The following is a 23,951-nucleotide window of genomic DNA, read 5'->3' as shown; positions in this document are numbered from 1 at the left end:
ATGTCGATCAGAGCCGATATGAACTGGAGCCAATAAATACCTGCGTCTACTGCAAAGTTATTTGACCCGGATCTGAATGCTGATTGTAGCCTTTTCCATTGCCTTCAAAAGCCAGATGTTAGTGGGTTTTAATGGGGTTTTTGACCATTGGAAAAGGTTGCATAGTTTGCACGGTGTGCTAGCAGCTCAATCTTCCCTGCATCTGTGTGTGTGCTCTGTGGGTGCATGTGATGACATTGCCCCTTGCAGTTTGTGTGTTCTCAGTCCTAACAGAAAGGGAAGCTTGACTTGCAATGGAAAAGGTGTCAGTCAGTTGCCAGCCTTCATATTGACACAGGTTCCTCCAGTTTTTAGGTAGTTAGATATTGGCACTTTCCTTGCACCATAAAGAGGTTATGCATGCCTGTGCCTTCGTTTGCTGCCATTTCAGGTAAAGGAGAGAATTCACACCTTGTAATCTTTGGAAACTCAGAGCAGTTCAACCCTACATCAAGTCACTTGATCACAAGCATATAAACAAGCATCACTTAATATTGGAAGACAAGATTCAGAAAAGTGGCAAGGCAAGAAAACAGCCCAATAGAAAATTATATCAAGAAGGGTTTCTTTACAGAAAGGCAAAAGTATTTCTCTATATGCAAACATTTAGAGTTAAAACACACAGAAAAAATAAAAATCACAGCTCCAACCACCATCAACTCCCATTTGACCTATTTTGATCAAAACAATACAAAAATTAAAACTTAAAAATAAAACTATTTTAATAAGATGAAGTTACACACAGTCTATTTTACTAAGACAAAGTTACACACAGTCTGTTGTGGATCATCATGTAGTATCAGCTCCTCAGACAGGTTGATCCACTTGTTAGAGACCTCACCTACAAAACTTTGGGTTTTAGTCAGGCCAATTGAGCTTGATATGTTCCAACATGAGCACAGACAGCAGAAAAGTTGTATTACCCATTAGCTGCCCATTAACGTCCTGGACACACCAGCTGTGTTGCATTGTTCCACATTATTTGAGCCCCCCAGTCCACACCACACACTACATACAGGCAGAAGAAGCATTTAAAGTACAGTAGATAGTATGTGCCAATAGGTTGTATGACTGTGCTAAAATTGGCCCTTTTCTGGAGAGTTGACACATATCGAGTATCTTGATACATCAGTGGGCAGATCTACACTGAAAAATTAGAATGGCAGTCAGTAGAGAGTATACCTCCACTAAGGCCAAAATTTTATTGCACCAGATCTGGATTATTATGTGGATCTTCACCAAATGGTACAAACTCATATATTTTAACACCAGATTTAAAAAAAAAATCTGATGTATTTCTCTGATACATACATTATTTCCTGAGAAATTGACAAAGATGTTGAAAAATGCCCAATCTCACAATATTAAGGAAAGTGATTTTAAAAATTCCTGAATTTGTCCCTTAAACTGGGGCTGCACCAAGATTGAATGGGTTCTTCCTACAGTTAGATACGGCTGCCAGGTTGCTCGAGCAAATTTCTTGCAGACTTTCAGTTTCTGGGCAGGTGGACACTAACAAAAGTAACACTAACAAGAACAAATTAAAATCACAAAAAACTAAAAGCTAAGAAAAAAAATTCAGGAATACAAAAATCATTTATTCCAACAACCACTACTAATACTTTTGTCTTGCTTTTTTGTTGACTTGTTGAACAGTGTATCAGTAACCTTTTCTATTTTCACAGCATCTGTGGACACACACAGGGGAAAAGGCTCTGAAGCATTTGAAATTTTAAGATCCCGGTCAAATAAGTGGCCCTGTCATGTAACAGAAGTCCTCTCTAACTGATCTGCTGTCAAAGCAGACCTCAACCACACCATTCGCTTCCACTGAATTGTGAATGAGTTCTGTAAATGAGAATTTTAAATGTGGCCTGCTCAGCCTTTTCATGTGTGATGACATAGGTATCTCAGATTATGAGTTTTTTTTTTTTGGGGGGCTTTTTGTACCTTTATGATAGATCAGTAGAGACTGACAGGAAAGGGGGTAGAGAGAGGGGAATGACATGCAGGAAAGCGTCGGACCAATTGGGAGTCGAACCGGTGACTGCCTGCTAAGAGCGTCTTGCGCTCACATGGTACTAACCACTCGACTACCGGGCCGCCCCCAGATTGTGAGGCTTGATGCCACTAAATTTTTGGCCAACCAGTGTTTTGCTGCAGTGGCTCAGTCTTGCTCTAGTGAGTTGAAATGAACACCAAAACTCCACCGCCCACAGACGGCAGGGCAACTAGAGGCGTGTTTGTTCAGAGGTTTTACTTGTCTGATCTGAGACACAGAGACAAACAGTGGCCTCCTGTTTCTGTTCTGTTGTGCAACAACTGAATAGCAGATGGTGGCTCTTTCTTAATATGGTCAGTATAAGGAGAGACCCAGTGCTCATGTCTTGGAGCTTCCCTTGTCCGAGAACCCTGGATTTTGTCTTATTATTACCCTAAGGAGTTGGCAGCAAATCAGAATCTTTTTATTGAATTTTGTGTCTGGACTAAGGTCCATGTTTTTGAAAGCTTTGACGTCTGCAATTCCTGGAAAGGCATGGCCAGTTACCACCTCCAACTAATTTACTTAGGTTTTTATTGTGTGTGTGTGTGTGTGTGTGTGTGTGTGTGTATGCACATACATACTATAATGTGTAATATATAATATATACACATATATGGTATATATTAGGGCTGTCAGCATTAATGTGTTAATCGTGATGAGATTAACGATCAAACATAATGAGTTTTTTTTTTAATCGTGTTAATCATGTGCTGCCAAAGATTCTTTATTCTTTCTTTTTTTGGTTTATAACAATCATGCAGATGACCTTCTCAACATCTAAATATATGGTGGACTATGACTGCAGACAATGAATGGTGTTCACGTGTAAACTCAAAGCTATTATTATATGTCACAAAATTTATCCAGCATATTTGCTGTGTGTAATTGTGGCCTTCAGATATGTGTAAAGAGAGATACCGGGGGTAAAGGAAATGCCATCAGCCTACTAACAGTTGTGGATTACAGAGCTGGTAAAAATCATCAATTCATCATGTCTTGCTCATGTTGATGGCATAACTGGAATACAACTTTTTTGTTTGCTTGTGTGAAAGACCAACAAAACATGAAAGGGAAGCATATAGGTGCACCTTCACTATACAAAGTGACCAAAATATTATGTAACACAAGTGTGTTGAGAAGTTGACCTACTCTGAGAGAGACACATTCATTCTTGGCACCAAGACTGCAGTGCATTGCTGGATTGGCATTGCCACACCCTGTACCACCTCCTCCTCTCTCACTCACACAGCGACTCACTAAGATAGTACATACTGCACATACACTGCACATTGAACATCACTAAAACACTCACTAAAACAGTTGTTGCCATTCAAATTATGTCATTAAGTAATTCTGACTGGGCTTTATCTGGTTTCTACACCACTAGTAGGACATTAGATAGTGCCTAGTCCTTACTTTTCCTCTAGCAACCCTGTCAGGTCTGCATTTCCTCCTGACCAACACAACAGTGTGGTGTCAGCTTTTGGTCCATATGAGAATATTTTTATTTGTCAACTTCTATTCTCTAACAAGGTTATTTTTTGGATGTTAAAGAGGAAGGAAACAAGGATGTGCAGACGGGGTCGCTGGTGGTGAGATGAAGGAATCTGAGGGTGTCTTGTCAGTCATAATGCTGCCAAGCTGGAGGAAAAAAGTTTTTTCGGCTAGGCCTGTTTTTCTCATTTGGGACTACCCCGTACGAAACCTGATCCCATCGAGTGATTGAGCTTTTCATTTTGTTTGTCTTTGCAGTGGACATGCCATCTCTCATCAGCCATTACTGTTTATTTTGTTAGGTGGTTTGGGACGGAGATGGGCAATCCACTGAGTATTGACCTAAAGATTTAGCACAGAAATTACAATGGCCTCCTGTGTTGGTTAGATCGTAATATGCCTGGCAGTGATGTAGCTCAGTCATCCTACATAACAACAAATAGACACTGTTTTGTTCACAAGCAAGTAATGGGGATGTCATACAGTATTGACCTGATTAATGATCACTTTGTTTGACTGTAATTTCAGTTTTGAGGTTTTATTCTGGGTTTTATGATTTTCCCTTTTCTGTGCTGTAACCAAAGATATTCACTTTGAAATTATATTTTTTAAAAAGACAAGAAAAGAAATGGAGAAAACACTGGAGAAGCTGGAACCAGCATGTTACGTATTTTTGCTTTATAAATGACCAGGGCTATTACAATATCAGTTGCATGTCAGCACAGTATCAGCTGAATTAATGACATCTTATAATTACATTTTGACAAACAGCAGCAAAATTTCAGTCAGTCAATCAACTATCAGCTTTCCGTCCACAGGGTAAATATGTAGTTTGACTACTGAATGGTCCTGTTGTCTTATTGTCTCTTTCTGACTAAAGTAAACCTCACTAGACATCTGTGTTTGTGTAACTGTGAATTAGCTGAGCATTAATAATGTGGTATTTCCGGTTTCCCATAAATACTTTCTTTTCATTTTTCTTTGCGATGCCATTATATCCAGTGTAAACAGTGTGTAACCTACAGAAAATGTGGAGTTGTGTGCTATATTGAAATGATTGTTTACACTTATCCTGTCTCCATGTGTGCTTGATTCATTTGTTTTGGTCAGACGAGTCCAGGTGGCTAATATCTGTGATGACAGCTTCCGTTCTGAGCCTGGTCTTATGACATTCAAGTGTCCCTGCTAATGGCAAACGGCACACTGCTCCACAAACTGGCATGAATGTTTTTCAATAAAGATTGAGAAAAAAAACTGCGAAAACTGCAAAAAAGGTTAGCAGTTTTAGCCCCCAACTCTTCCCTAATGTCCTGGATCTGCCGAACAGTGCCAGTGAATTGTTGATTTTTAAAGTGACGTTGCTTCATTACTGCTGTCTGGTTTATAAATTAGCTGTTAGTTAGTTAGATAAGCAGTCTAAGCTCCCAACCCTTCCCCAATGTCCTGTGTCTTCTGTACAGTGTCAGCGAAGCAGTGATTTTAAATGTGAAACTACTTTCAGTGCTTTTAGCAGTTATAATCAAACTCCCATGATCCCATGCCATCATCCAATGGTCTCTTTTGTCTTGATTGAGAGACCCCTTGCGGCAGAAGTCACATACTGTGCGTTTAAACCGAAACACTGACATTTCCTCAATTTAATATTTTTAGTACTGAATGAGAAAAGTCCCAGAAAATGATGGCTGCCACGCCAACAACAGTAAACATGGGCAGTGTTAAACTGGCTAACCCTGAAGCTAATCATTTAACAGGATAATTTTCATTTTTGAACAACAACCTTCAGAAAGAGGGAGATTGGGTCTGGTAGAAGCGTTTGCTGTTAGTGATACCACTGTTCCCTTTAATAACTTTACCATTAGCACCATGTTGCCCTCTTAAAGGGTGACTTTTCTGACCAGTTTTCATTGGTTCTAGTTTCCTGTGGTTCTAGTTTGGGGATTGCATGTCTTTGACTTCCAGATGACTATGAATGACTATGTCATTTAGAGGAATTTTGCAATTTGCTCAGACTACAAGAGGTACATCCTACTTCTTTGTAGGTCTGGCACAAAACATGTTCATAGGGGCATGTCCCAACTCAGAAACCAAACAATCCCTCCAACATGCTCTCTGACATGAAAATCCTATAATATTTTAAAGAAAAGTGGTTTGTTGATATGATGTTGTCTCTTATATTTGGCACTACTGTAATAAGGCTGGATGTAGAGCTGTGGAATCACACACAATAATATATGGAAGAAGAGGTAGCCGCTGAAGCTTTGTTACAACTGCAGCCTAAAGAGAGGCCCTGCACCTCATGTGGCTTAGCTCCACTTGTGAAGGTGATGATGACTTGTATGATGTCTGAAGAAACAGCCTCTTTTCCAGTGCTGAAATTCATCTTTAAATTAGTAGCAAGGTATGTGTGTGTGTGTCATTGGCATATTTAATGATGCCAATGGATATTCAGCAGACTGCAAATGAGAAGTAAAGATTTCTGGTAGTTTGGACATTATGGCATGTCTTTCATAGTGGTGATGTTTTTAAAGTATGTTTTTAGGGACCATAGCAGGAGAGGGGAGGGCTGCATAAGTTAGCAATAAAGGGATAAGAAGTTACCCAAAACAGATTGAATTGGGCAGCAGATGCACCTGCTATTCTGTTTTCAGGTGTCTGCATAGATACATGCATTTGAATGTTTGTCCAGACACACAGTGGGCAGATCAAGAAATGTATGCAGCCACATAGATGGTTGTTGACAGCAATACTGATTTTTGGCAAGTTTAACACAAGTTTAGGTTTGGATGTGTGCTCATGTTGCTGTATCATTGGCTCTTATTTTTGTTTTCTGATTCATGTCTATGCTAGATTGGTTTTGACCTCCAAAACTCATTTAGTCCTTTTTTCAGACCCTTTTCCAACCTGATGGGAATATAATTCTCTGAAGACTGCAAACTATATTCTACTGGCTTTGCTGGCTTTGCTCCAGATATGTTGGCAACCACACTGGCCTTCAGAAACCCAGAATAAGGTGTTAGAAGGAATCAGATTAGAGCAGTAGTTTTTAAAGTGTGAGGCATGCTTCCCCTGGGGGGTGCTAGAGATCAGACGGAGGTGCAGCATGAGAAAAAAAAAATGACAGTAATCATCTGGTTAGCTAACCTGAGCTGTAGCAAAATGGATTGATTCTTTAGTACCTACAGTGAGAGAAGAGACAGAGTCTGGGGTGAGCAGAAAATGGAGGGAGAATGACTGATGATTCATAGTTTGGTCCTAATGTTGCTCCATTGCAGCAGTGTGTTATTTGCAAAGAGGTGCTAACTAATGACATTGTGAGACCATGTAAACAAGACATTTTTTTGCATTATTATGATAGGACAGTGAGCGAGAGACAGGAAAGTTAGGGAGGAGGGAGAGGGGGATGACATGTAGCAAAGGGTGTGAATTGAATTTGAAAGCAGGCCAGTAAGGACTGAGCCTGAATATACCATGCAGGCTCAGTCCTTACTGCAGCAGCCTGGGTTCAAATCTATCAGGTGAGCTGCCAGGGTGCCCCACAATGTAAACTTAGGTGTTGAGACCAAGCAGCCAAGTTTGGTGATCAAGCTACAATAGTTTTTTGATAGGAAGCTAAACGTATTGAGATGTTTAACATTGTTAATACCAAGGCAACTGAAGAATATCATGTGGCTTTACACAGAGCTAAATCAGGAAAACCCCACAACATTCGTGAAACATTACTCCTCCCTTTTGACGAGAGAGGCTGCTGCTGCCAAGCTAATTGTAATCCCAATGTCTGATAATACCATCCAGCACCACATCTCAGACATGACATGTGATGTGAAAGAACAGGTGCTGGACAGTATTTGTGAGAGCCAGTTCTTCTCCATTAAGCTGGATGAGTATAACAGCATCAACTCAACTCCAGAGTTTTGTTTTGTCATTCTCTGCCGCCTTGTACTACAGCAGTGGAAATCTTAAGGGCTTTGACTGATTTGATTCAAAGGCCGCTGTTGTGGAATATGTACTGATGATGCAAGGGCAATGACAGATCGCCAAAGTGGTCTGGTTAACCAGGTGCAAGCAGCTGCCCCTGCCACTGTTTGCAATGTATTATTCATTGACAGGCCTTGGTGAACAAGAAGATACCCAAAGAGCTGCATGCAGACCTGGATGAGGCAGAAAATTTTTTTAAATCTGATTAAATCACGCACCATGAATGCCCATCTCTTCTCTGTCTTCTGCAATGAGATGAGCGCTCACCTCCAGGAGCTGCTCCAGCACTCTGAGTTCCAGTGACTGTCCTGGGGCAAGGTCCTCACCTGCTTATGTGATTTGAACTGGGAAGTCTTCCTCTTCCTCACCAGAATCAGCTCCCCACTGGTGAACCATGGGGGACATGAACTGGGTTGCATTGTTGGCCTGTTTGCACAACAGGTGGTCATTACACTTTTAAACTGGATACATTAGCAGTTTTGAGAGTAATTTGAAGAGGAGAAAATCAGAGCAAATCAGTGGGTGAGAAATCCAATCTCTCTCCCAGTGACCTCCCATAATGGACTGACCATGCAAGAGGAGGAGGCCCTAGTCTATCAGAACTCAAGTGAGACTATATTTAAAAGATGAGTGAAGTCTCACTTGCCCACTGTGGAGTTCCCCATCTCTCCAAAAAGGCTATGAAAGTGCTCACCCCTTCACTGGTCAAGGCTGCAGGAAGAGGATGAACTATGTTGATTCCTTTCAACAGTGCATCCCAACTTCAACCAACCTATGTGCATCAAAGAACTTTGGGTGCAGGGCAATGAAGATGTTTTTAAAAAATTGGTGGCTTAAATAAAAATCAGAGTGGAATTGTGTTGAAAAACTGTTTTCAAAAGATGTTTAAAGATATTTAAAATTTTAATAAAAGATGTTTAAAACTTAAAGATAAAAATGAATGGTCATAAGGCTTGGAGAGGTGCTGGTTTCTTTTTGGTTTATAAATTCAGGCCCAAATCTAATTTTTTTCCTTAATGGAGGGATTTCATGATATATATAGAAAAGGTCTAATATTTTTGGTTTTTGCTGTGATTTCTTCCTTCATTTCTTTGACTTCCTTCTTTCCAGTTTGACCCTCTCTAATCAGAGTCAGAACCCTTTGGTTCCCTCTGACATACAAGACTTGTGATGTTTTTGTTTGTTATAAGCCTGAGAGGTGAAACAGGTGAGAGCAATTCGAGCAAGAGCCTCTGTTTTAACACTAAGTGTAGTGTGGTGTGTGACGCTGGACAAATGCCAAACTCCTAGAGCACACATGGTAAAAGCATTGATGACCCATTTTTTTCAGCAATCTCTCTACCGTTTGTCTGTCTTAGCTTCTGTTTTAATAGCTTGCATAGCATAATGTGCAGCTACCTTTTCTCCTTCCTGGTAACTCAATTTAAGAATTACTCATCTTTTCCAGTCCTCACAGAAACACATTCTTAAACTTGGCAGAAGACTGACTTAAGAAGTAATGGGGGATACAGATTTCAGCCACCTGAGGACCAATCATACTGCTCTGTTTTGGTTGTTTTAAGACCACAGGATGTAAGGAAAGAAACTAATTGTGATTTGAAAACTATAATCTATGTCAGTGGCCCTGCATTGAATAACACTGACAAACAGACAGTTGAAAAATTTTAGCTCATAAAAATTCCTACAGCTTCTAGGTTGTTGGAAGTGAATCAAAAAACATTATGTAAGCTCATTAAACAAGACCCCGTTCCCTTTTCATGGTTCACAGTTCTTTTTTTGATTATGTCTCTCCAACAGAGATATGGCACTGGTTTGATGATTTAATCCCATTTTAGAAAATGTTGTTATGTATGTACTGTAGTTCCATATGAGCTGAGAGCAGGCCAATATATGGGAGCAACCCCTGCTGCCATATCAAAATCCTGTTTTACAAATCCTATACACAATATCTCAGTCACACCTTGATGGAATTCCTTTCATATTTGGCACAAACGTTCACTTGGACTCAAGGATGAACTGATTAGCTTTTGGTAATCAATCGTCAAGGTCACTATGACCTTACAAAACACATTTGTGACCTCTTGAATATGATATCAGATCATCAGTCAGATTTTGCACAAATGTTCATGATGATAAGATTTTGGTGGTTAAGGCCATGGTGACCTTAAGATATATGTGATATATCAGGAACACCTAAAGGTAATTTGATTTTGCACAAACATTCATTTGAACTTGAGGATGAACTGATTAGAATTTTGTATCCAAATAGTCAAGGGTCACCTTCACTGTAACATCATTTGCAAAAACACTTGGCTCATTATTGAATACTGTAACTCAGGAGCAAAAGGGGAGATTGGGATCTTATTTACTGCAACTTCACTGGTTGGCAGAGACGTAGAACCACAAGGCCATAATCCTAGTTTAGATTGTTTTCATGTGTGTGAATAACATTTTTATGTTTATGATGTGTTTTGCGTGTTTTGTATGCAAACCAGCTAGCCTCAAAGGAGCCTTGATGGACAAGTGAAGTATTCTGAATTAAATGAACTTGAAATGGACAGTGGGACAAAAAACAAAAACATGGTGACAAAAACCAAACATGGTGGAAGGGCAACTGTGCAACTTGCACATTACAGATACTATTGTCTCAACCTATGCATAAAACACTCAGTGAGTGTACCTTGGTGAATTTGTTGAGATGCCATTTGTCTGGACTAAGCAAATGTGCTTGGAAGGTCAAACATTGGTGGGGTTTTCCCTCTCGTAACGCCCACAGACTGTTATAAATGTCTGGCTGAGAGGAAGAGGGTGTGCCTGGATACTGCTCACATTAGAACTGCCACTTGCTCAGCCTATTAGAATTTGTATTTAACAGATAATTGAGAACAATGTTATCATGTGCATCGATAGGTTTCAAGGGGTTTCAGTTTTGAAGAAGTAAGGAAAACTATTGTGAGACTCTGTCATTTTATTTTTTTCCAACACTTGTGGATGTGATATGAGTCAGTGGGGACAAGGTGACTGTGGAAATCAATTATACTAAATACAGTAAAATCTATAAATCAAAAGTCTGGGAAAAGTAGTGACTTGTGAAACTGATACTGCAGGAACCCTACAAGGATTTGTGAATGAGTTCCTCAGGTGGGTTTGGTCAAAAGGAAATTTCCATTTGACATAGTTCAGTTTTTTAGAAGCTATTCTCTTTCTGACCAAGAATGTGATGAATTGATTGATAGCAGTTCTATGTTGCTGTGTTATGTATGGAGCAAAAACCAGGAAGCTATTATTCTATAGACTCTAGATTACCTTCAATTATATAGAAGCTAACCTGTCCAAAGTTTAAAAGTACACCTATCGTACCTCTAAAGATCTCTAATTAGCAGGGTGTATCTTGCTTGTTTATCCTGTACACAGCAAGAAATGTAAAACTGACATTTTGTAGTTGGAGAGAAATAAGAGCCATGCCCCCTGGTATACATATTGCAGTAGGTAATGGAAATTAAACACTTGGCATCAATTTCCCAACTATCTTAGGTCTATTTACATTTTTCTATTTACTTTGCAATATTTTTGCATACTACAGCATGGCATCTGAATCAAATCCCTGTCCCTTTAGTAGATCTTCCCATGTAACATCTTCTGCCTTTTTAAGTGTCTCTACCCATTGAGCTTTTCCCATCAAATCCCATCTCAGACATCCACCCACCCCAGGCACAGCTTCTGGGGAGAGGCTCCAAAACCCACAGGATACATTTGAATCAATCTTGATGATTTTAAAACTCCAGCAGATGAATTGTAGGTCTAACTGTCTCTCTGTTTCCTCACACTCCTCTGTCTCTCCTTGACTTCCCACAGCTCTGACACTTCCTTTAGTTGGTGGCATTGAGTAGAGGAAGTGTGAGCTGGATGACATATTGGTTTTCATGACAGGCCCGTAAACTTTTGAAGGTGATTTAACAGCAAAGGGGCCCCTCTTGGATTACAGTGTGGGAAGTGGGTTCATCCTAGCCAAAAGCCTTGAAAAGAAGTCTTTTTCCAGTGGCTCTGTTGGTGGAATCCTTTACATCTTTTTCCACTGAGTTTCGTCACACATACTCATTTTTTAAAAGAGAAAGACTTTTTTATTCTCAATACGTGTTAATGTCTTCTTTTTTTATTTGTTCACATGAATTATCCATTGGCAGCTTGTGTTGTTTTATTTTCTGCTTTAAGGTGGGTTTTTGCTTTGCTCGGTTTCCTAAACTACTGACTGAAATAGAAAATCTAACTAATTTCTTCTCCTTCCATAGATCTTTTGTGTCCTGCCAATTCATGCCCTAAGGTATAACAACAGATCACTGTGTACAAAGCAAAGCTTGAATAAACTGCCTGAATGCAACCCCACCATTAAGTCACTGAAGGAATGGTGGCTAAAGGCCCATTAAAGTCCCTGGTACTCTTGGAAAAAGGCCCTGACTGTGCATTTCTAGTGGTTAGCTAAATTACTGAGTCAGGGAAATGTAACCCTGTATCCTGGGGCACTGCTGTTTAGCCTAATTTCTTAATGATAGACCCAGGGCATTATTAGCTTCTCAAGCTCTGGGCAAAGTGTTTGTTGCATGGGAGCATGGAACTAATGCAGTGAAATATGTTGACACACATATATGTGGTAAATGTACTGTCTTTCATCACTCCACAGAGCCTGCCCTTGTATTTGCTGCACATTCCTCAGAAAGGTTATACCATTCACCCACTGAGTGGTTTCCAGCAGACTCTGAGGCTCACTCAACTCATTTGAATTTATTGGAAAAATAGAGTTTGTTCTTTGCTTCAACCACAATTTAAGCTTGATTTTATTAAGTTTCAGTAATAAATATTTTGACTTCACTTTTAGCTCATTGCTTTGATTTCTTTTGTACCCTTTAAAACTTCACTCTCATTAACCTGGTATCAAGCATCAGTTAACTGTACACGGCTACCTAGAACCAAAGAGCAGAAAGTCAAAATTAGCAACTATCTTGTGAAGAAAGTCCAAAACTACCAACCAAAACCTCCTATTCTCAAAACTAAAAGGAAAGTGAACATTGGAATTCATTCAGATGGTTAGAAAGATGACAATTACTTATTACACAACAGCTTTATAGGTTGATAATATGATAGATGGTGTGTTTTCAGCTTGTTCTGCTATTAAGATTAGAACTAGAAATTGCATTTCCTGCAGAAAATGCTGTGTGAATGCTGAGAGCTGAATGAGATTGCTGGAACAATGCTAAAGAAGCTGAAGGAAATGTTGAAACAAGTAGAGAAAAAAAGCAATAGCTGAAGATGAAAAGCAAAAATTGTCAGCTGGAGGCTGAAATGCATGAAGTGGCCAAATAAAGTTGAATTGAAATCCTGAAAGAGCTAGAGGTTTGAATTTCAGTAGCAGAAGATCAAAAACAGAAAGTCTTAGCTGTCAGCAGAATGGCATGAAATAGTTTAAAAAAGTTGAGTTGTTGAAGGAAAAAGTAGAATTGTTGAAGCAAAATTCTGAAAGGGTTAAAAGTTTGAATTTCAGTAGCAGAAGATTAAAAACAGTTTAAAATGAAGGCAGAAAAGTATAAAATGTTAAAAAAAAAGTTGAATTGTTGAAGAAAATCCTGAAAGAACTGAGAGTTTAAATTTCTTAACATTTGAAGTGGAAACATAGGTTTCTGTTGTGAATTTTTACATTTTGAATATGTAGTGCAATCTGACCCAAGCTCAGTCTGAAGGACTGTGTGTAAGGTATCTAAATACAGTACAATCTCACCTGGGGACAGTGTGAATACAGTACAGTCTGACCTACCTGGAAGATACTGAGCTTACACAGAGATGAGTGAGAATTTGGCTCTGTGAACCTCTAAGATGCCTCTTAATTTCTTAACAACGGTACCTCCTATTAGAATAATTTCCACTCCATGGGTGAGAAGAGACATTTCTGAACACATTGATGTGGTTTTGGCGTTTCTAGAGTCAAAAATGTGGACTTGAGAGCAGGTTTCAAAATGAGTTACATCTGGTTTTGTCTGAAAATACTCTTCTGAATTTGTATTGCAGTTAATGGGGCAGTTGGATGGTGCTCTCATCACTCAGAGGCTCATAATTCAAATTCTGTAAGTCTCTGGGCTTTGGTAGACACACTACGTGAATCAGAACAAATGTCACAAAATTGTGTTTTTTACTCCCTCTCTCACGCTAGCTGTGATGTCACCCACTCTAGCACTGAACATTCCGCACAATACACACCCATTATAAACTCAGAAATTGTCTGAAAAAAGCATAAAACTTAAACTGGCATATGGCATTCACAGATAAATAAAAATTTGAAAAACAATATATGTGAATGCCTCAGCATTCACACATAATTAATGTGTCTGTGTGGTTTAAATTGAGGAAAGAAAAGTGAAAGGGAAAGGCATGATTCATGTGCCTCTATTTCAGTCCTACTCATCTCCATGGTTTGCATCAGAAAGCTGTTTTTCTGTCCAGACTTTGACAGATGGACATTTATTAGTACCTGCCTCTTCTTCTTCCTGAAATAAATTTAATATAATTGTTAGAATAATTGTTTAGATTTAGAGTGGACTGTCTGTCAAAGATGCAATGTTTACAATGTTGTCTTTGTGGTGATCTGCTGTTAGAGTTCCTACATGATTATTTAAACCCAGGCTCAGCTATTTTTTTTTTTTTATATATATTTTTTTTTGTCATCTAAGGTCTGTTGGAAAATATTCCAGTGTCCTTATAAGAGGATTTGACAGCATAACAGCAATACTCATTCATTTTTCCAGTGTTTCCCCTGGATTGACAAGAATGGCATGACATAAAACAGCAAAGGACGCTTTATTGAAATTAGTTACTGTTAATAATGCATGATGAATGATGAATTATCACGCAGTATTTTCAGTGGCAATAAATGGTAGTTTTACACTTGGATTTTTCATTCAAACAAATGACATGTTATTCTCAACCTTAAAGCATAAAGACTCCAAAGAGGCTATAGATGCAAATATTGTGAGAGCTTTTGGTCATGAATCTCCCTCTTCAAAATAAATGACCTGTTGGAAATTTGGCCAAATTTGTGGGTACATCCTCTCTATTCATGTTAGCGTACTCTCTTTTCTTCACATTTGACATTTTCTCATAGCATGACATCAGGTTAGCCTGGAGCCAAAGAAATCATATGCAGCTTTATAACTATGACTTCATGTTTAACAAGGGAACAAAGTTATAAGGGCTCCATGGGAATGGCTGAGCTGTCTATAGTTAATATGCAGAGGATGAGGATGAAGGATGGGAATCTTCATCCTGACTCCATCTGCCTACAGCTCAGGACATTTTATTTTTTACTGGGCTTCTGTTTTCAGTGGACATGCTGGAATTGTTTGATTAAATGTGTCTCATTAAGTTTTTCTTTCTTTTTGTGGAGGGCTCTGAACCCAGCATCAATTGTTGTTAGGGTTTATTAGTTCCTATGTTGATGAAGCGACAGCAGCGGAGCAAGGAGAGGTCAGTATAATTTCACTTTTTCAAAGCAGTCAATTAATCTCAACTGTCTCCCTCAGAAGGCTCGGAACTGAAGAACTTTATGTGTGAGGGTGATATTTGCAATAAGTACTCAAAAGGCATGAAGTCTGAAAAACTAGTTTTCCAGGTCTCAATAAGAGGTGGATGCATTTCCCCATTATATGATAGAAAGAAGTGCAAAAGTGTATTCTTTTCCCCTAAAAATCTGCAAAGTTGAATTGTGTTGGCCTCACAGCCGTCTAGGTGATTGGACATGGAAACTTCCTGTCAGCACAATTTTTAATGAAACCTTAGACATCAGAGTGGAATGAGTTTTTGTGTAATGTAGACTGAGATAGAAAAAACACCCCCACCTCACCCCACCTATACAATGCAAACCAGAAGTTTATATCTGCACTTAGACTTTATAAAGGATGAAATGTCTCCAGTTGGTCCTGGAAAAAAACATGAACAAAAAATTCATCGTGTCACAATTGTCCAATAAAGCTTGTACTAGGTTAACAGCTTTGTAATTGTAGACACAGACACAGAGCCCATTTGTTTGTTAGAATAAAGAAACTAGTGGATCAATGTTCTTTATGCAACCTTAGGAGTCTCAGTATGCATGAAACCCTTACACAATAGGCACATTCTGCAAGACTGGGGAAGCAGTTGGATATAGTCAGGTGGAGGCTCTGAAAGCACAGTTTTTGTTACACCTCCAATTTAAATTGTGGACATTCAGAACACTTACAAACACTTTTTCTATTAGATGTTGTACTACCCAGCTCAGTAGAAGCATTCTGATGCTGTCAGTTTTTGGTAGGTATTAGAAATGGTTCAGACATGCCCGATGCCCAGGATGTGGCTGGGTGAAGGATATCTGGGCTATCTTGCTTAGCCTGCCTGGTACCTTTTAACTGAAAAAATAAATCTTAAAAATCGAGTTCCACACATTCTATCTACATTAGCTTCAGTGCTCTGTTCAACAGGGTTTTCTCAGGCCTTGAAGCAGGCTGCAGGGACGCCCTCCTGTGGACGATGAAATACTCACCAGCTGCTACATTTATCTTCCTGGACTAAAACTGACTGATATGTTTCTGTCTATGTGTGCTTTTTGATGTCCTATCTTTCAATCATAGTCTGGAAGCTGGAAGAAACTTGGCATGAGACACATTTGCAATGGTTACTGGAGTGTTTACAAGGGTAACTGGAGAAGCAGGCAATCTGAGAGAGCAGGGGATGGTGAGGAGGCTGTGTTGAGATATTCTCAGAAACTCCACAGGTTATTCCTGGATCCACATGCTACGACAGAGATAGTCTGAAGGTGACAGCCCACCTGCCCACCACACTAGTTTACTCTTTGTAACATAAAAGGTTTTATAATTATTGCAGAAGCAGAAGTAAAAGCCACTAAATGCGGTATTCTAGTAGAACATTTGGGCACCTAGATTTGTTGGTATACTCTCTTATTTGATCGTATAGAAAAGTGCGCCAGGCATTTGGTAGTGTAATTGCTTTAAATACATGCAAGAGCCAGTGTTGAGTAAATGACTGAATATAATAGGAGCAGGAAGGGCGGAACGCCCATGACTTTGCATGTTGGCATGAAATATAGATCTCCATTTCCGGCCGCATCTTACCAAGTACCCTTACATAAGCAGAAACAACAGGTGTTAGCAATAGTTAGACGGCATTAAGCCCAGCAGAGGAGAAGGCTTGGAATAGATGGTATCAATGCAGTCAAGCAAATTCCCTTTTAGTGTGTGTGTGTGTGTCTGTGTGTGTGTGTGTGTGTGTGTGTGTGTGTGTGTGTGTGTGTGAGTGTAAAATTTGTTTCATGTGCCTACTGCTTGTTGCACATAAAGCTTTTGCTTCAGTGGCCCCTTGTCAGGCGCCAGTCCATGCGCTAAATTTGAACTCCCTTCCCCCAAACCCCCCAAAGTGCCTTTGGATCAAGGTGCTTTACAGTATGTCCCCTGGGTGAGCAGCTCCAGCCAACAGGATGTGATGGCAGGCCCAGAATGCAACAGGAATCTTGCTTCCATGTTTGCCTTCCCCCTCTTGGAAGTAGAAGAGGTTTGAGCTTACCCTTTGGGGAGTGGATCACAACTGAAGAAATGACTGGAACATCTATGCTTTGTTGTAACAGAGAATTCATTACGCAGATTCCTTCTAACAGAAAGCTCATAAATGATAAGATTGTTGGTTCTCTGATGTGTAACATGTAAGCACTTTAAAGTTATTGTCCCTAAGATTTCACTGCTGGTAGTGATGGGAAGTTCTGCCTAAAATGTGTATTTATTGTACCACTTGGAACAGAAACATGCCTGGTCACAAATGCTACAAATATATTGAAACCCGCACATCTGCTTAAAAATAGCAGATGTCATGAAAGTCTTCACATTAATTTTATAGTTCTTGTGTACAAGTGGAACTCATGGTGTGACAGTAGAACTAGGGCAGAGGTTTTCCACAGGGACCACAAGAGCATTGCAGGGGGTATGGGATTCTGATAGGGAGACATGAAGCAAAGATAGACAACTATGTGAAATGAAAGGGACAGGTGCATATTGGTGTTCCAAAAACAACAGGAAGTTAGTTATTGCAGTTTGGCATGATGATTTGGCTTGCTCATCAACATAGTCTGTTGTGGCATTAACTGTGACACACAGCTCATGGAGGTAATTAAGGTACTTGGCTGCAATTTACATCACAATCATACTTAGAGTCATAGGTCAGCTGTTTACAGCTGTTTCTGCGTGCCTCTTCTTGCTGATTTGGAGTGGTTGTGAATGCTGCGATTATTAAATGTATACATGACCCCCCCGACGATCATATTGGCCATTGGTAATTTGACAGGGTGAAGATACCTACTAGGCACACAGGGGTAGAAAGTGTCACCCTGACTGCATCATTTTTTACTCCTGGATGCTTTGCCTGTGTCAGGCTTCAGAGATGGAAAAGTAATCAAATAATCTCAACTCCCAGTCAGTTTTATTAAATCAATCAAGCAGACCTGTCTTTAAACTGTCTTTTCCTCTGTTTGAGGAGATTGATGTCACATCTTTTAGCTGTTACTCATGGGGAAACACATGCTCTGAACCCCTACTTCATTCTTCATATTATTACCAAACAGTTACTTATTTGAGTTGTCCAAAAAATTCAGTCTTCTTCCACTGACCTGTTTCTTTTCCTTATTCCAACTGACTTTCAGTTAATGATAGTACAAAGTGAACAAATTGATCTGACAGTGGACTTCCAGGCTGGAATGGACCTGTCTGAGAAGCAGACACTATGAAACAGGGATTTGATTTCACAGAAGAGATTGGTCATTAATGATTTTCCCCACCTTGCTGTGATTGACATAACAGCAGCTATGTCTATCTTGGTTTAACAGTTATTAATTATGTTAGATGACTACAGCTGTTATTGTGTTTGTGGAAAGGTCAAGGGGCAGTCTATTGGTTTTTGCAAAATATCTATTATATGGCACTCTCCCATATGTTTTGAATAAGCTTTTTTTGAGCTGGGTGTGATCTAAGCTGCCAAACAAGGAAGCATTTTTGTATCCCTGTTTGGAGATATTAATAAACCCAGCTATTCAATAAATTCCCATTTGAGTGTTTTAGGAAATAAGATTTCACATGATGTAAAGGCTCCACCAGAAATGATACCAATACATGTTGTTTTATATATTTGTGGGTCTAACAAAAGCGGGAGCCCACTGTGCTTGTGGGGTCCAACAGCTAACCAAAATGCTGTACACCACAGGTTTAAATGGCTTTTTGAGGGTTTAGACTTGGTTTTAGACTTAGGAATAGAATTAGGCCTGGGTTAGGTTTAGTCATTGAGTTGTGATGGTTAAGGTTTGGGTAAAAGGCTGGGGAATGAACAATTTCAATGATGGATCCTCAATAATACATTAAAACAAGGATTAGTGTGTGTATGTGCATGCATGCGCGCGTGCGTGCGTGCGTGCGTGCATGCATGCATGTGTGTGGGGGTGTAGAATGTAACTCTCCTTAGAATGTAAAATACTGATAAGATAACGACAGTGTCCTCAGTGGGAGGTACAGCTTCGGCGACTCACTGCTGGAGTGTGGACACACTTAAGGCAGAAACCAGTAATGCAGGTCACAAGCAGACATTGCTGTATTTAAAGTAATCAAAAAATTAAAGAAATATTCAAGAAGGTTCACTTATACATCAGATGTGTGCCAGAATTAAATAGAGGCCAACAGACATAAAATGCAGATATGAAAAGAAGAAAAAGAGAGAGGAAAATGAGAAAGAAAATGAAAAGTAACTTGCTGGACCACTTGTAGATAATCCATTGATTTCTTCAGACCAACAGCAGCCCTGCTTGAAAAAACACTGAAAGAGGCCAGTCTAGCAATATAGCAGGAGTAGCAGCCTGTGCTGCAACACAACATAACCAATCAATTTGGACTGCATTGGCCATTCAAATGTACATTCAAGCGCCCATTTTCATTTATTACTTTTTTAACAAATCAAACAAACAATTAAAGTGACGTCTACATTTCACATTTCAGAACCGAGACATGTCATCATATTTAGGTCCAGCTGGGGCAAAAGTAAGATGTTCTTTTGTTTATCAGCACTTGTTTGTATAGTTAAAGTACTAAAAGCTAATGGGGAAAAAAAATAATGAAGGTTGGAGCTTTCAATTCTACTATGCAATTTCAATTATACTCAGAATTTCATTGAGAAAAATTTTGAGTGGAAGCACATTGTTCAAGCAACGTTGCTGCTTCATAGTTTGTACCCAATTCAGGCTACACATGATGATGATGATGATGATCTGGGATCTCCCTTGCTTTGTCTTTCCTTCCATCCGTCCCAGGACTGATTGATTATAAAACTATTTCCAATACTGCCAGGCATGTTTTCAAGTTTAAGGAGTTCAATGTGGCAGGCCAAACACAACAAACACACAAAGAGCTTTTCAGATGGACGATGGTCAAGGCCTCTGACACTGATTATATGATTTATGCTTTGATGATTGAACATGACAACCAAGCCTGGTCATAGCTGGGTAGTGTCTTGTTGTTTGAGGAAACAGATTAAACACATCATTGAGCCATGCCCTGGTACTTAAAAGTCATTTTTGATGTAGAAGATGTCTTGTTTGGTTTGTACATTTTCTGCTTTCCTCTTAAACACATAAAACCCACATGGTTCGGGTTGCTTCACAATAATGGCTGGCACTGCCCCAGATCATTAGGGCCAGAAGAGGAGCCCATGAAAACAGCCAGGTTAATACAATATGAACCAATCACAAGCAGGACATTTGAGCTATTCAGACTGTCTGTATGTAATGTATGTTGTCATAAGCTATTAATGTTAATGTTTCACTTTCTTTCTCTGTCTCTTGTCTTGCAGGACCTCCAGTAAGTAGACCAGTGCCATACGTGACCTGCATGTGGTAAAGTGACCATGGTTAATTTTGTATTTTGGTGTGAAGCAGAGGAACATGGAAAGTCCCCCTCAACATACCTGATACCAGTATAAAGCCTTATCTGGATGCAATGGTAGTCTTACTCATGGCTCTTTTTGATGTAATGAACTAAATGTTATATTTTATGGTTCTAAGCTATGCTTGAAAAACCCGCCTCTTGCTGACTGAATTCTGGGAATGCATGCAACTCTGCAAAGAATAAACAAATCACATCTTTGCTTGAATGGATGCAAATAAATAAATCAAGCATTTGGTTAAAGCATTTGGAAAGCCTCAGTGGCACAAGATTTAGAAACATTGCTCCAAGTGGCTTTGCTAGTTTCAAACTGACTTAGTTGTCATTTTCCCTTCTGGCGCCCACATTGTTTAAATAGGAAATGCATTTGTGGCCATCTGAGCGCCCATAGGTGTATTGATAAAATGAGGTTTGGTCAGGCAAATGGTTGGCACATTGCTATCTTGAGGCAGTGGAACCAATTGGGCAATTTACCAACAAAAGAAGTCAGTGGTGCTGTATTTATAATTAGTAGATAGTAGTTATTTTAAGGGGGCATTGTCAAGAGACTAATATGCACCTAAATAGGCGAGGGCACAATGCTGAATTTTGTTTGTTGTGTGTAGGTGCCCACTTATACTGAAACAGAGTGGAGGGTATCATAGACAGACAGAATATGTGGGTTTCTCTGCCTACCTGCTTTTCATAGTTGTAAAAGTAACTTTCAGCCCTACTTACATTTTCCCCGGGGAATGGAGAAAATGGAGGGAAAAGGGACAGTCAGCGAGAGAGAGAGAGAGAAAGAGAGAGCGAGAGAGAATGCTGTACGGCATAAACAGCTGTTTCTGTGCACTTCCCCCACTCCAACAGAGATCCATTTCATCTGCAGAGATCTGTTCTTTCTTACTACCTGGCATATACACCATCATAATAGCGATCTGCCAAGGTGAAGCAACAGGGCACAAATTGACAGCTGTGTCTGGATGCCAAAGATTCATAAAGGTTGTGGCCTGCTTTGGGCATTATGGTGACTCAGACTGTATTCAGACAATCACAGGCTACTCGGACTGGGTTTGTGTAGAAAGCTCCCAGAAGACATCACCCAGGCTATTTCATGGACAATGAATATGTAAGTTAAACCTAAGTCAACAGCATCATAAAAGTAGGCAAGAACAGAGTCAATCAACCTTTCATGCATGTACTTTACCATCAACTCTTCACCGAAAGGTCAGCACCGTCAAAACAGTTTGCAGTTGGTCAACAGTGCAAATTCTCGAGTTCACCAAGTTCACCAGAGAAGTTTTGTGTAAATTTACTTCACCTTCACAAGTGAATTCACTGATTTGCTGCATTTCTACTGAGATTAATCTATTTCATGGCAAACTTTACACACTGGGAAATTTGAGAAATGTGGCCAAGAAAACATTCATCCAGCCAAGAAGTAACTAAGCAGTAAGATAGTCTCAGGTCAAGGTAAATGTTGGATGAGTAAATATTGTGTATTTCCATATCAATGTACAGTGTATTCCTGTTCACAATCACAAGAGACTGGTTCCCATCCTAGCTTACATTGCACAAAGTGCAGGGTCACAATATAGCCAGGTTGCTTTTCCATGTTCTCCTTTAATAGTCACTTTGGTAAAACATAATAGATCATGACTCACAAATCACATCGCAGGATCGATAGATAGATAGATAGATAGATAGATAGATAGATAGAGAGAGAGAGAGAGAGAGAGAGAGATAGAAACTTTAATGATCCCAGAGGGAAATTCAAAATTCCAGTTGCTCACAGTAACATATGAGCATGGGTATTGTGTCTATAACACACCATACAATAATCAAAGATGATAGGAAACACTGAACAGAATATCATCAGGAGTCCTTCACAAGCTGTCAGTCAAAAGCTAAAAACAAAAGCACCATTTGAAACAAATATTCAGTCCAGCTACACAAAAGAGGTGGCACCATTAACCAAACCAAATTTCCCACGCACAATGGCAAAATTTACCCTTCTCCCACCACCCCCTCCCTGCCTTTCCATTCATTCAGCAGCACTTACCAAATGGGAGCCACATGTTGGAGGGTTACTGTGTAATTCAAGTGAAAGGTTCCTTCCGGCAGTGGGTGACATTTGCCCCCTCCAGACAGCTCCTGGAGACCCAATAGCTAATGGACAGACACCTAAATGCAGCATGTTCACACTCATCACCTGGCCATACACCCATGCACTGCTCTCTGACTGCCTGATTTAGTAAAAGTGTTACTAGTCAAACACTAGCCACACTCACTCAGAACCTCAACACTGAAGTGCAAGTAAATTTCTGTCACATTGATGAAAGCACAGTATAAAATGTATATCCTTCAAATGAGCTATCAGCTAGAAAATTGTGATCTTGATTCATAAGTATACCTTTCAGGAGTATACCTTTCCATCTCTGTCTGAATTCTTTTCTTCACTTTCTCTCAGTGAAAGTTAATTGTCATTCCAAAGTTGTAGTTTGGTTAACATCATTCACTCATTTCCTGCTACAAAACTGTAAAATGCAGGGTTCTTATAAATTAAGGAAGATTAAAAGCAGGACCTTCTGCCACTCCAGATGAAAAACAATTAATGCTGCCCCTCTATTTGCAACGTACCTTAAAATGTATCCGTAAATGCAAATGCCAATATGCCATACAGATAACGCAAATAGTGGAATGCATTACTAGTGTGCTCAGAGCGTCCACAGTATTAACAATATCATATATTGCATGACGCAATATACAAGTGTTTTGTGGATCCATATACAAATAACGCACCAAAGAGGTATGCATGATAACTCCAATAGCCTGATTCCAAATTCTTTACAGCAGAGGCAGGCAGCTGTTTTTCAAATAATTCAATTTCAGCTCCTCAAACTAAGTAATAAAAGTGAAAATCTCTCTCTATGCACCACTTTCTCATGTTCAGTGGTGGACTTGAAGGTGCGTCATCCTCCCACGTTGAGTATATTTTAACAATGAATCCCTCTGTTTTTGCAGCGCTTGGTCCTTCAATAGTCTTGTCTTGTTGTATTGGCAGACAGATAATTTTGGTCATTTGGGATGGGATGGTGCATCATGATTGACACATTCCTCAGTAATTAATGTGTTTTTTGAGTAGTTGGCACACATTATTTTTTTATATAACAAAGAATATATCAGGGAGCATTAAGAAAGGAATACTCCACTGAAAAACCTGACTCCTCCCTGCAAAACGTGTTATATCATCATCCTTAGAAACCTTTCAAACCACTTCTTCTGTGCTGCTAATCTATATGTTCCATAAAGTTATGGTTTTTCTGTAACATAACGAAATGCATAATCTGCAGACAAGACTGGATTACGAAGTATTCCTCAAACTTAGATGACATTTGTCACAATGCATCATCAAG

The 23,951-nt window shown here is 39.5% G+C and overlaps 1 protein-coding gene across 1 annotated transcript in view; it reads left to right on the top strand.

The window, feature by feature from the left end:
* LOC139623346 (collagen alpha-1(XXIII) chain-like) overlaps positions 1-22,811 on the top strand; it is a 50,303-nt gene extending 27,492 nt beyond the window's left edge. Inside the window, exon 3 of the mRNA XM_071481499.1 lies at positions 20,465-22,811. Coding sequence (XP_071337600.1) covers positions 20,465-20,511 — 47 coding nt within the window. The 3' untranslated portion in view covers positions 20,512-22,811. The remainder of the gene's footprint in view (positions 1-20,464) is intronic.
* The last annotated feature ends 1,140 nt before the right edge of the window (positions 22,812-23,951 follow it).

This window comes from Trachinotus anak, unplaced genomic scaffold, assembly GCF_046630095.1.
Source record: "Trachinotus anak isolate AG129_WGS33_773 ecotype Australia unplaced genomic scaffold, CSIRO_AGI_Tana_v1 ptg000007l, whole genome shotgun sequence".
NCBI lineage: Eukaryota > Metazoa > Chordata > Actinopteri > Carangiformes > Carangidae > Trachinotus > Trachinotus anak.
This window is presented reverse-complemented; position numbering and strand designations above follow the sequence as displayed.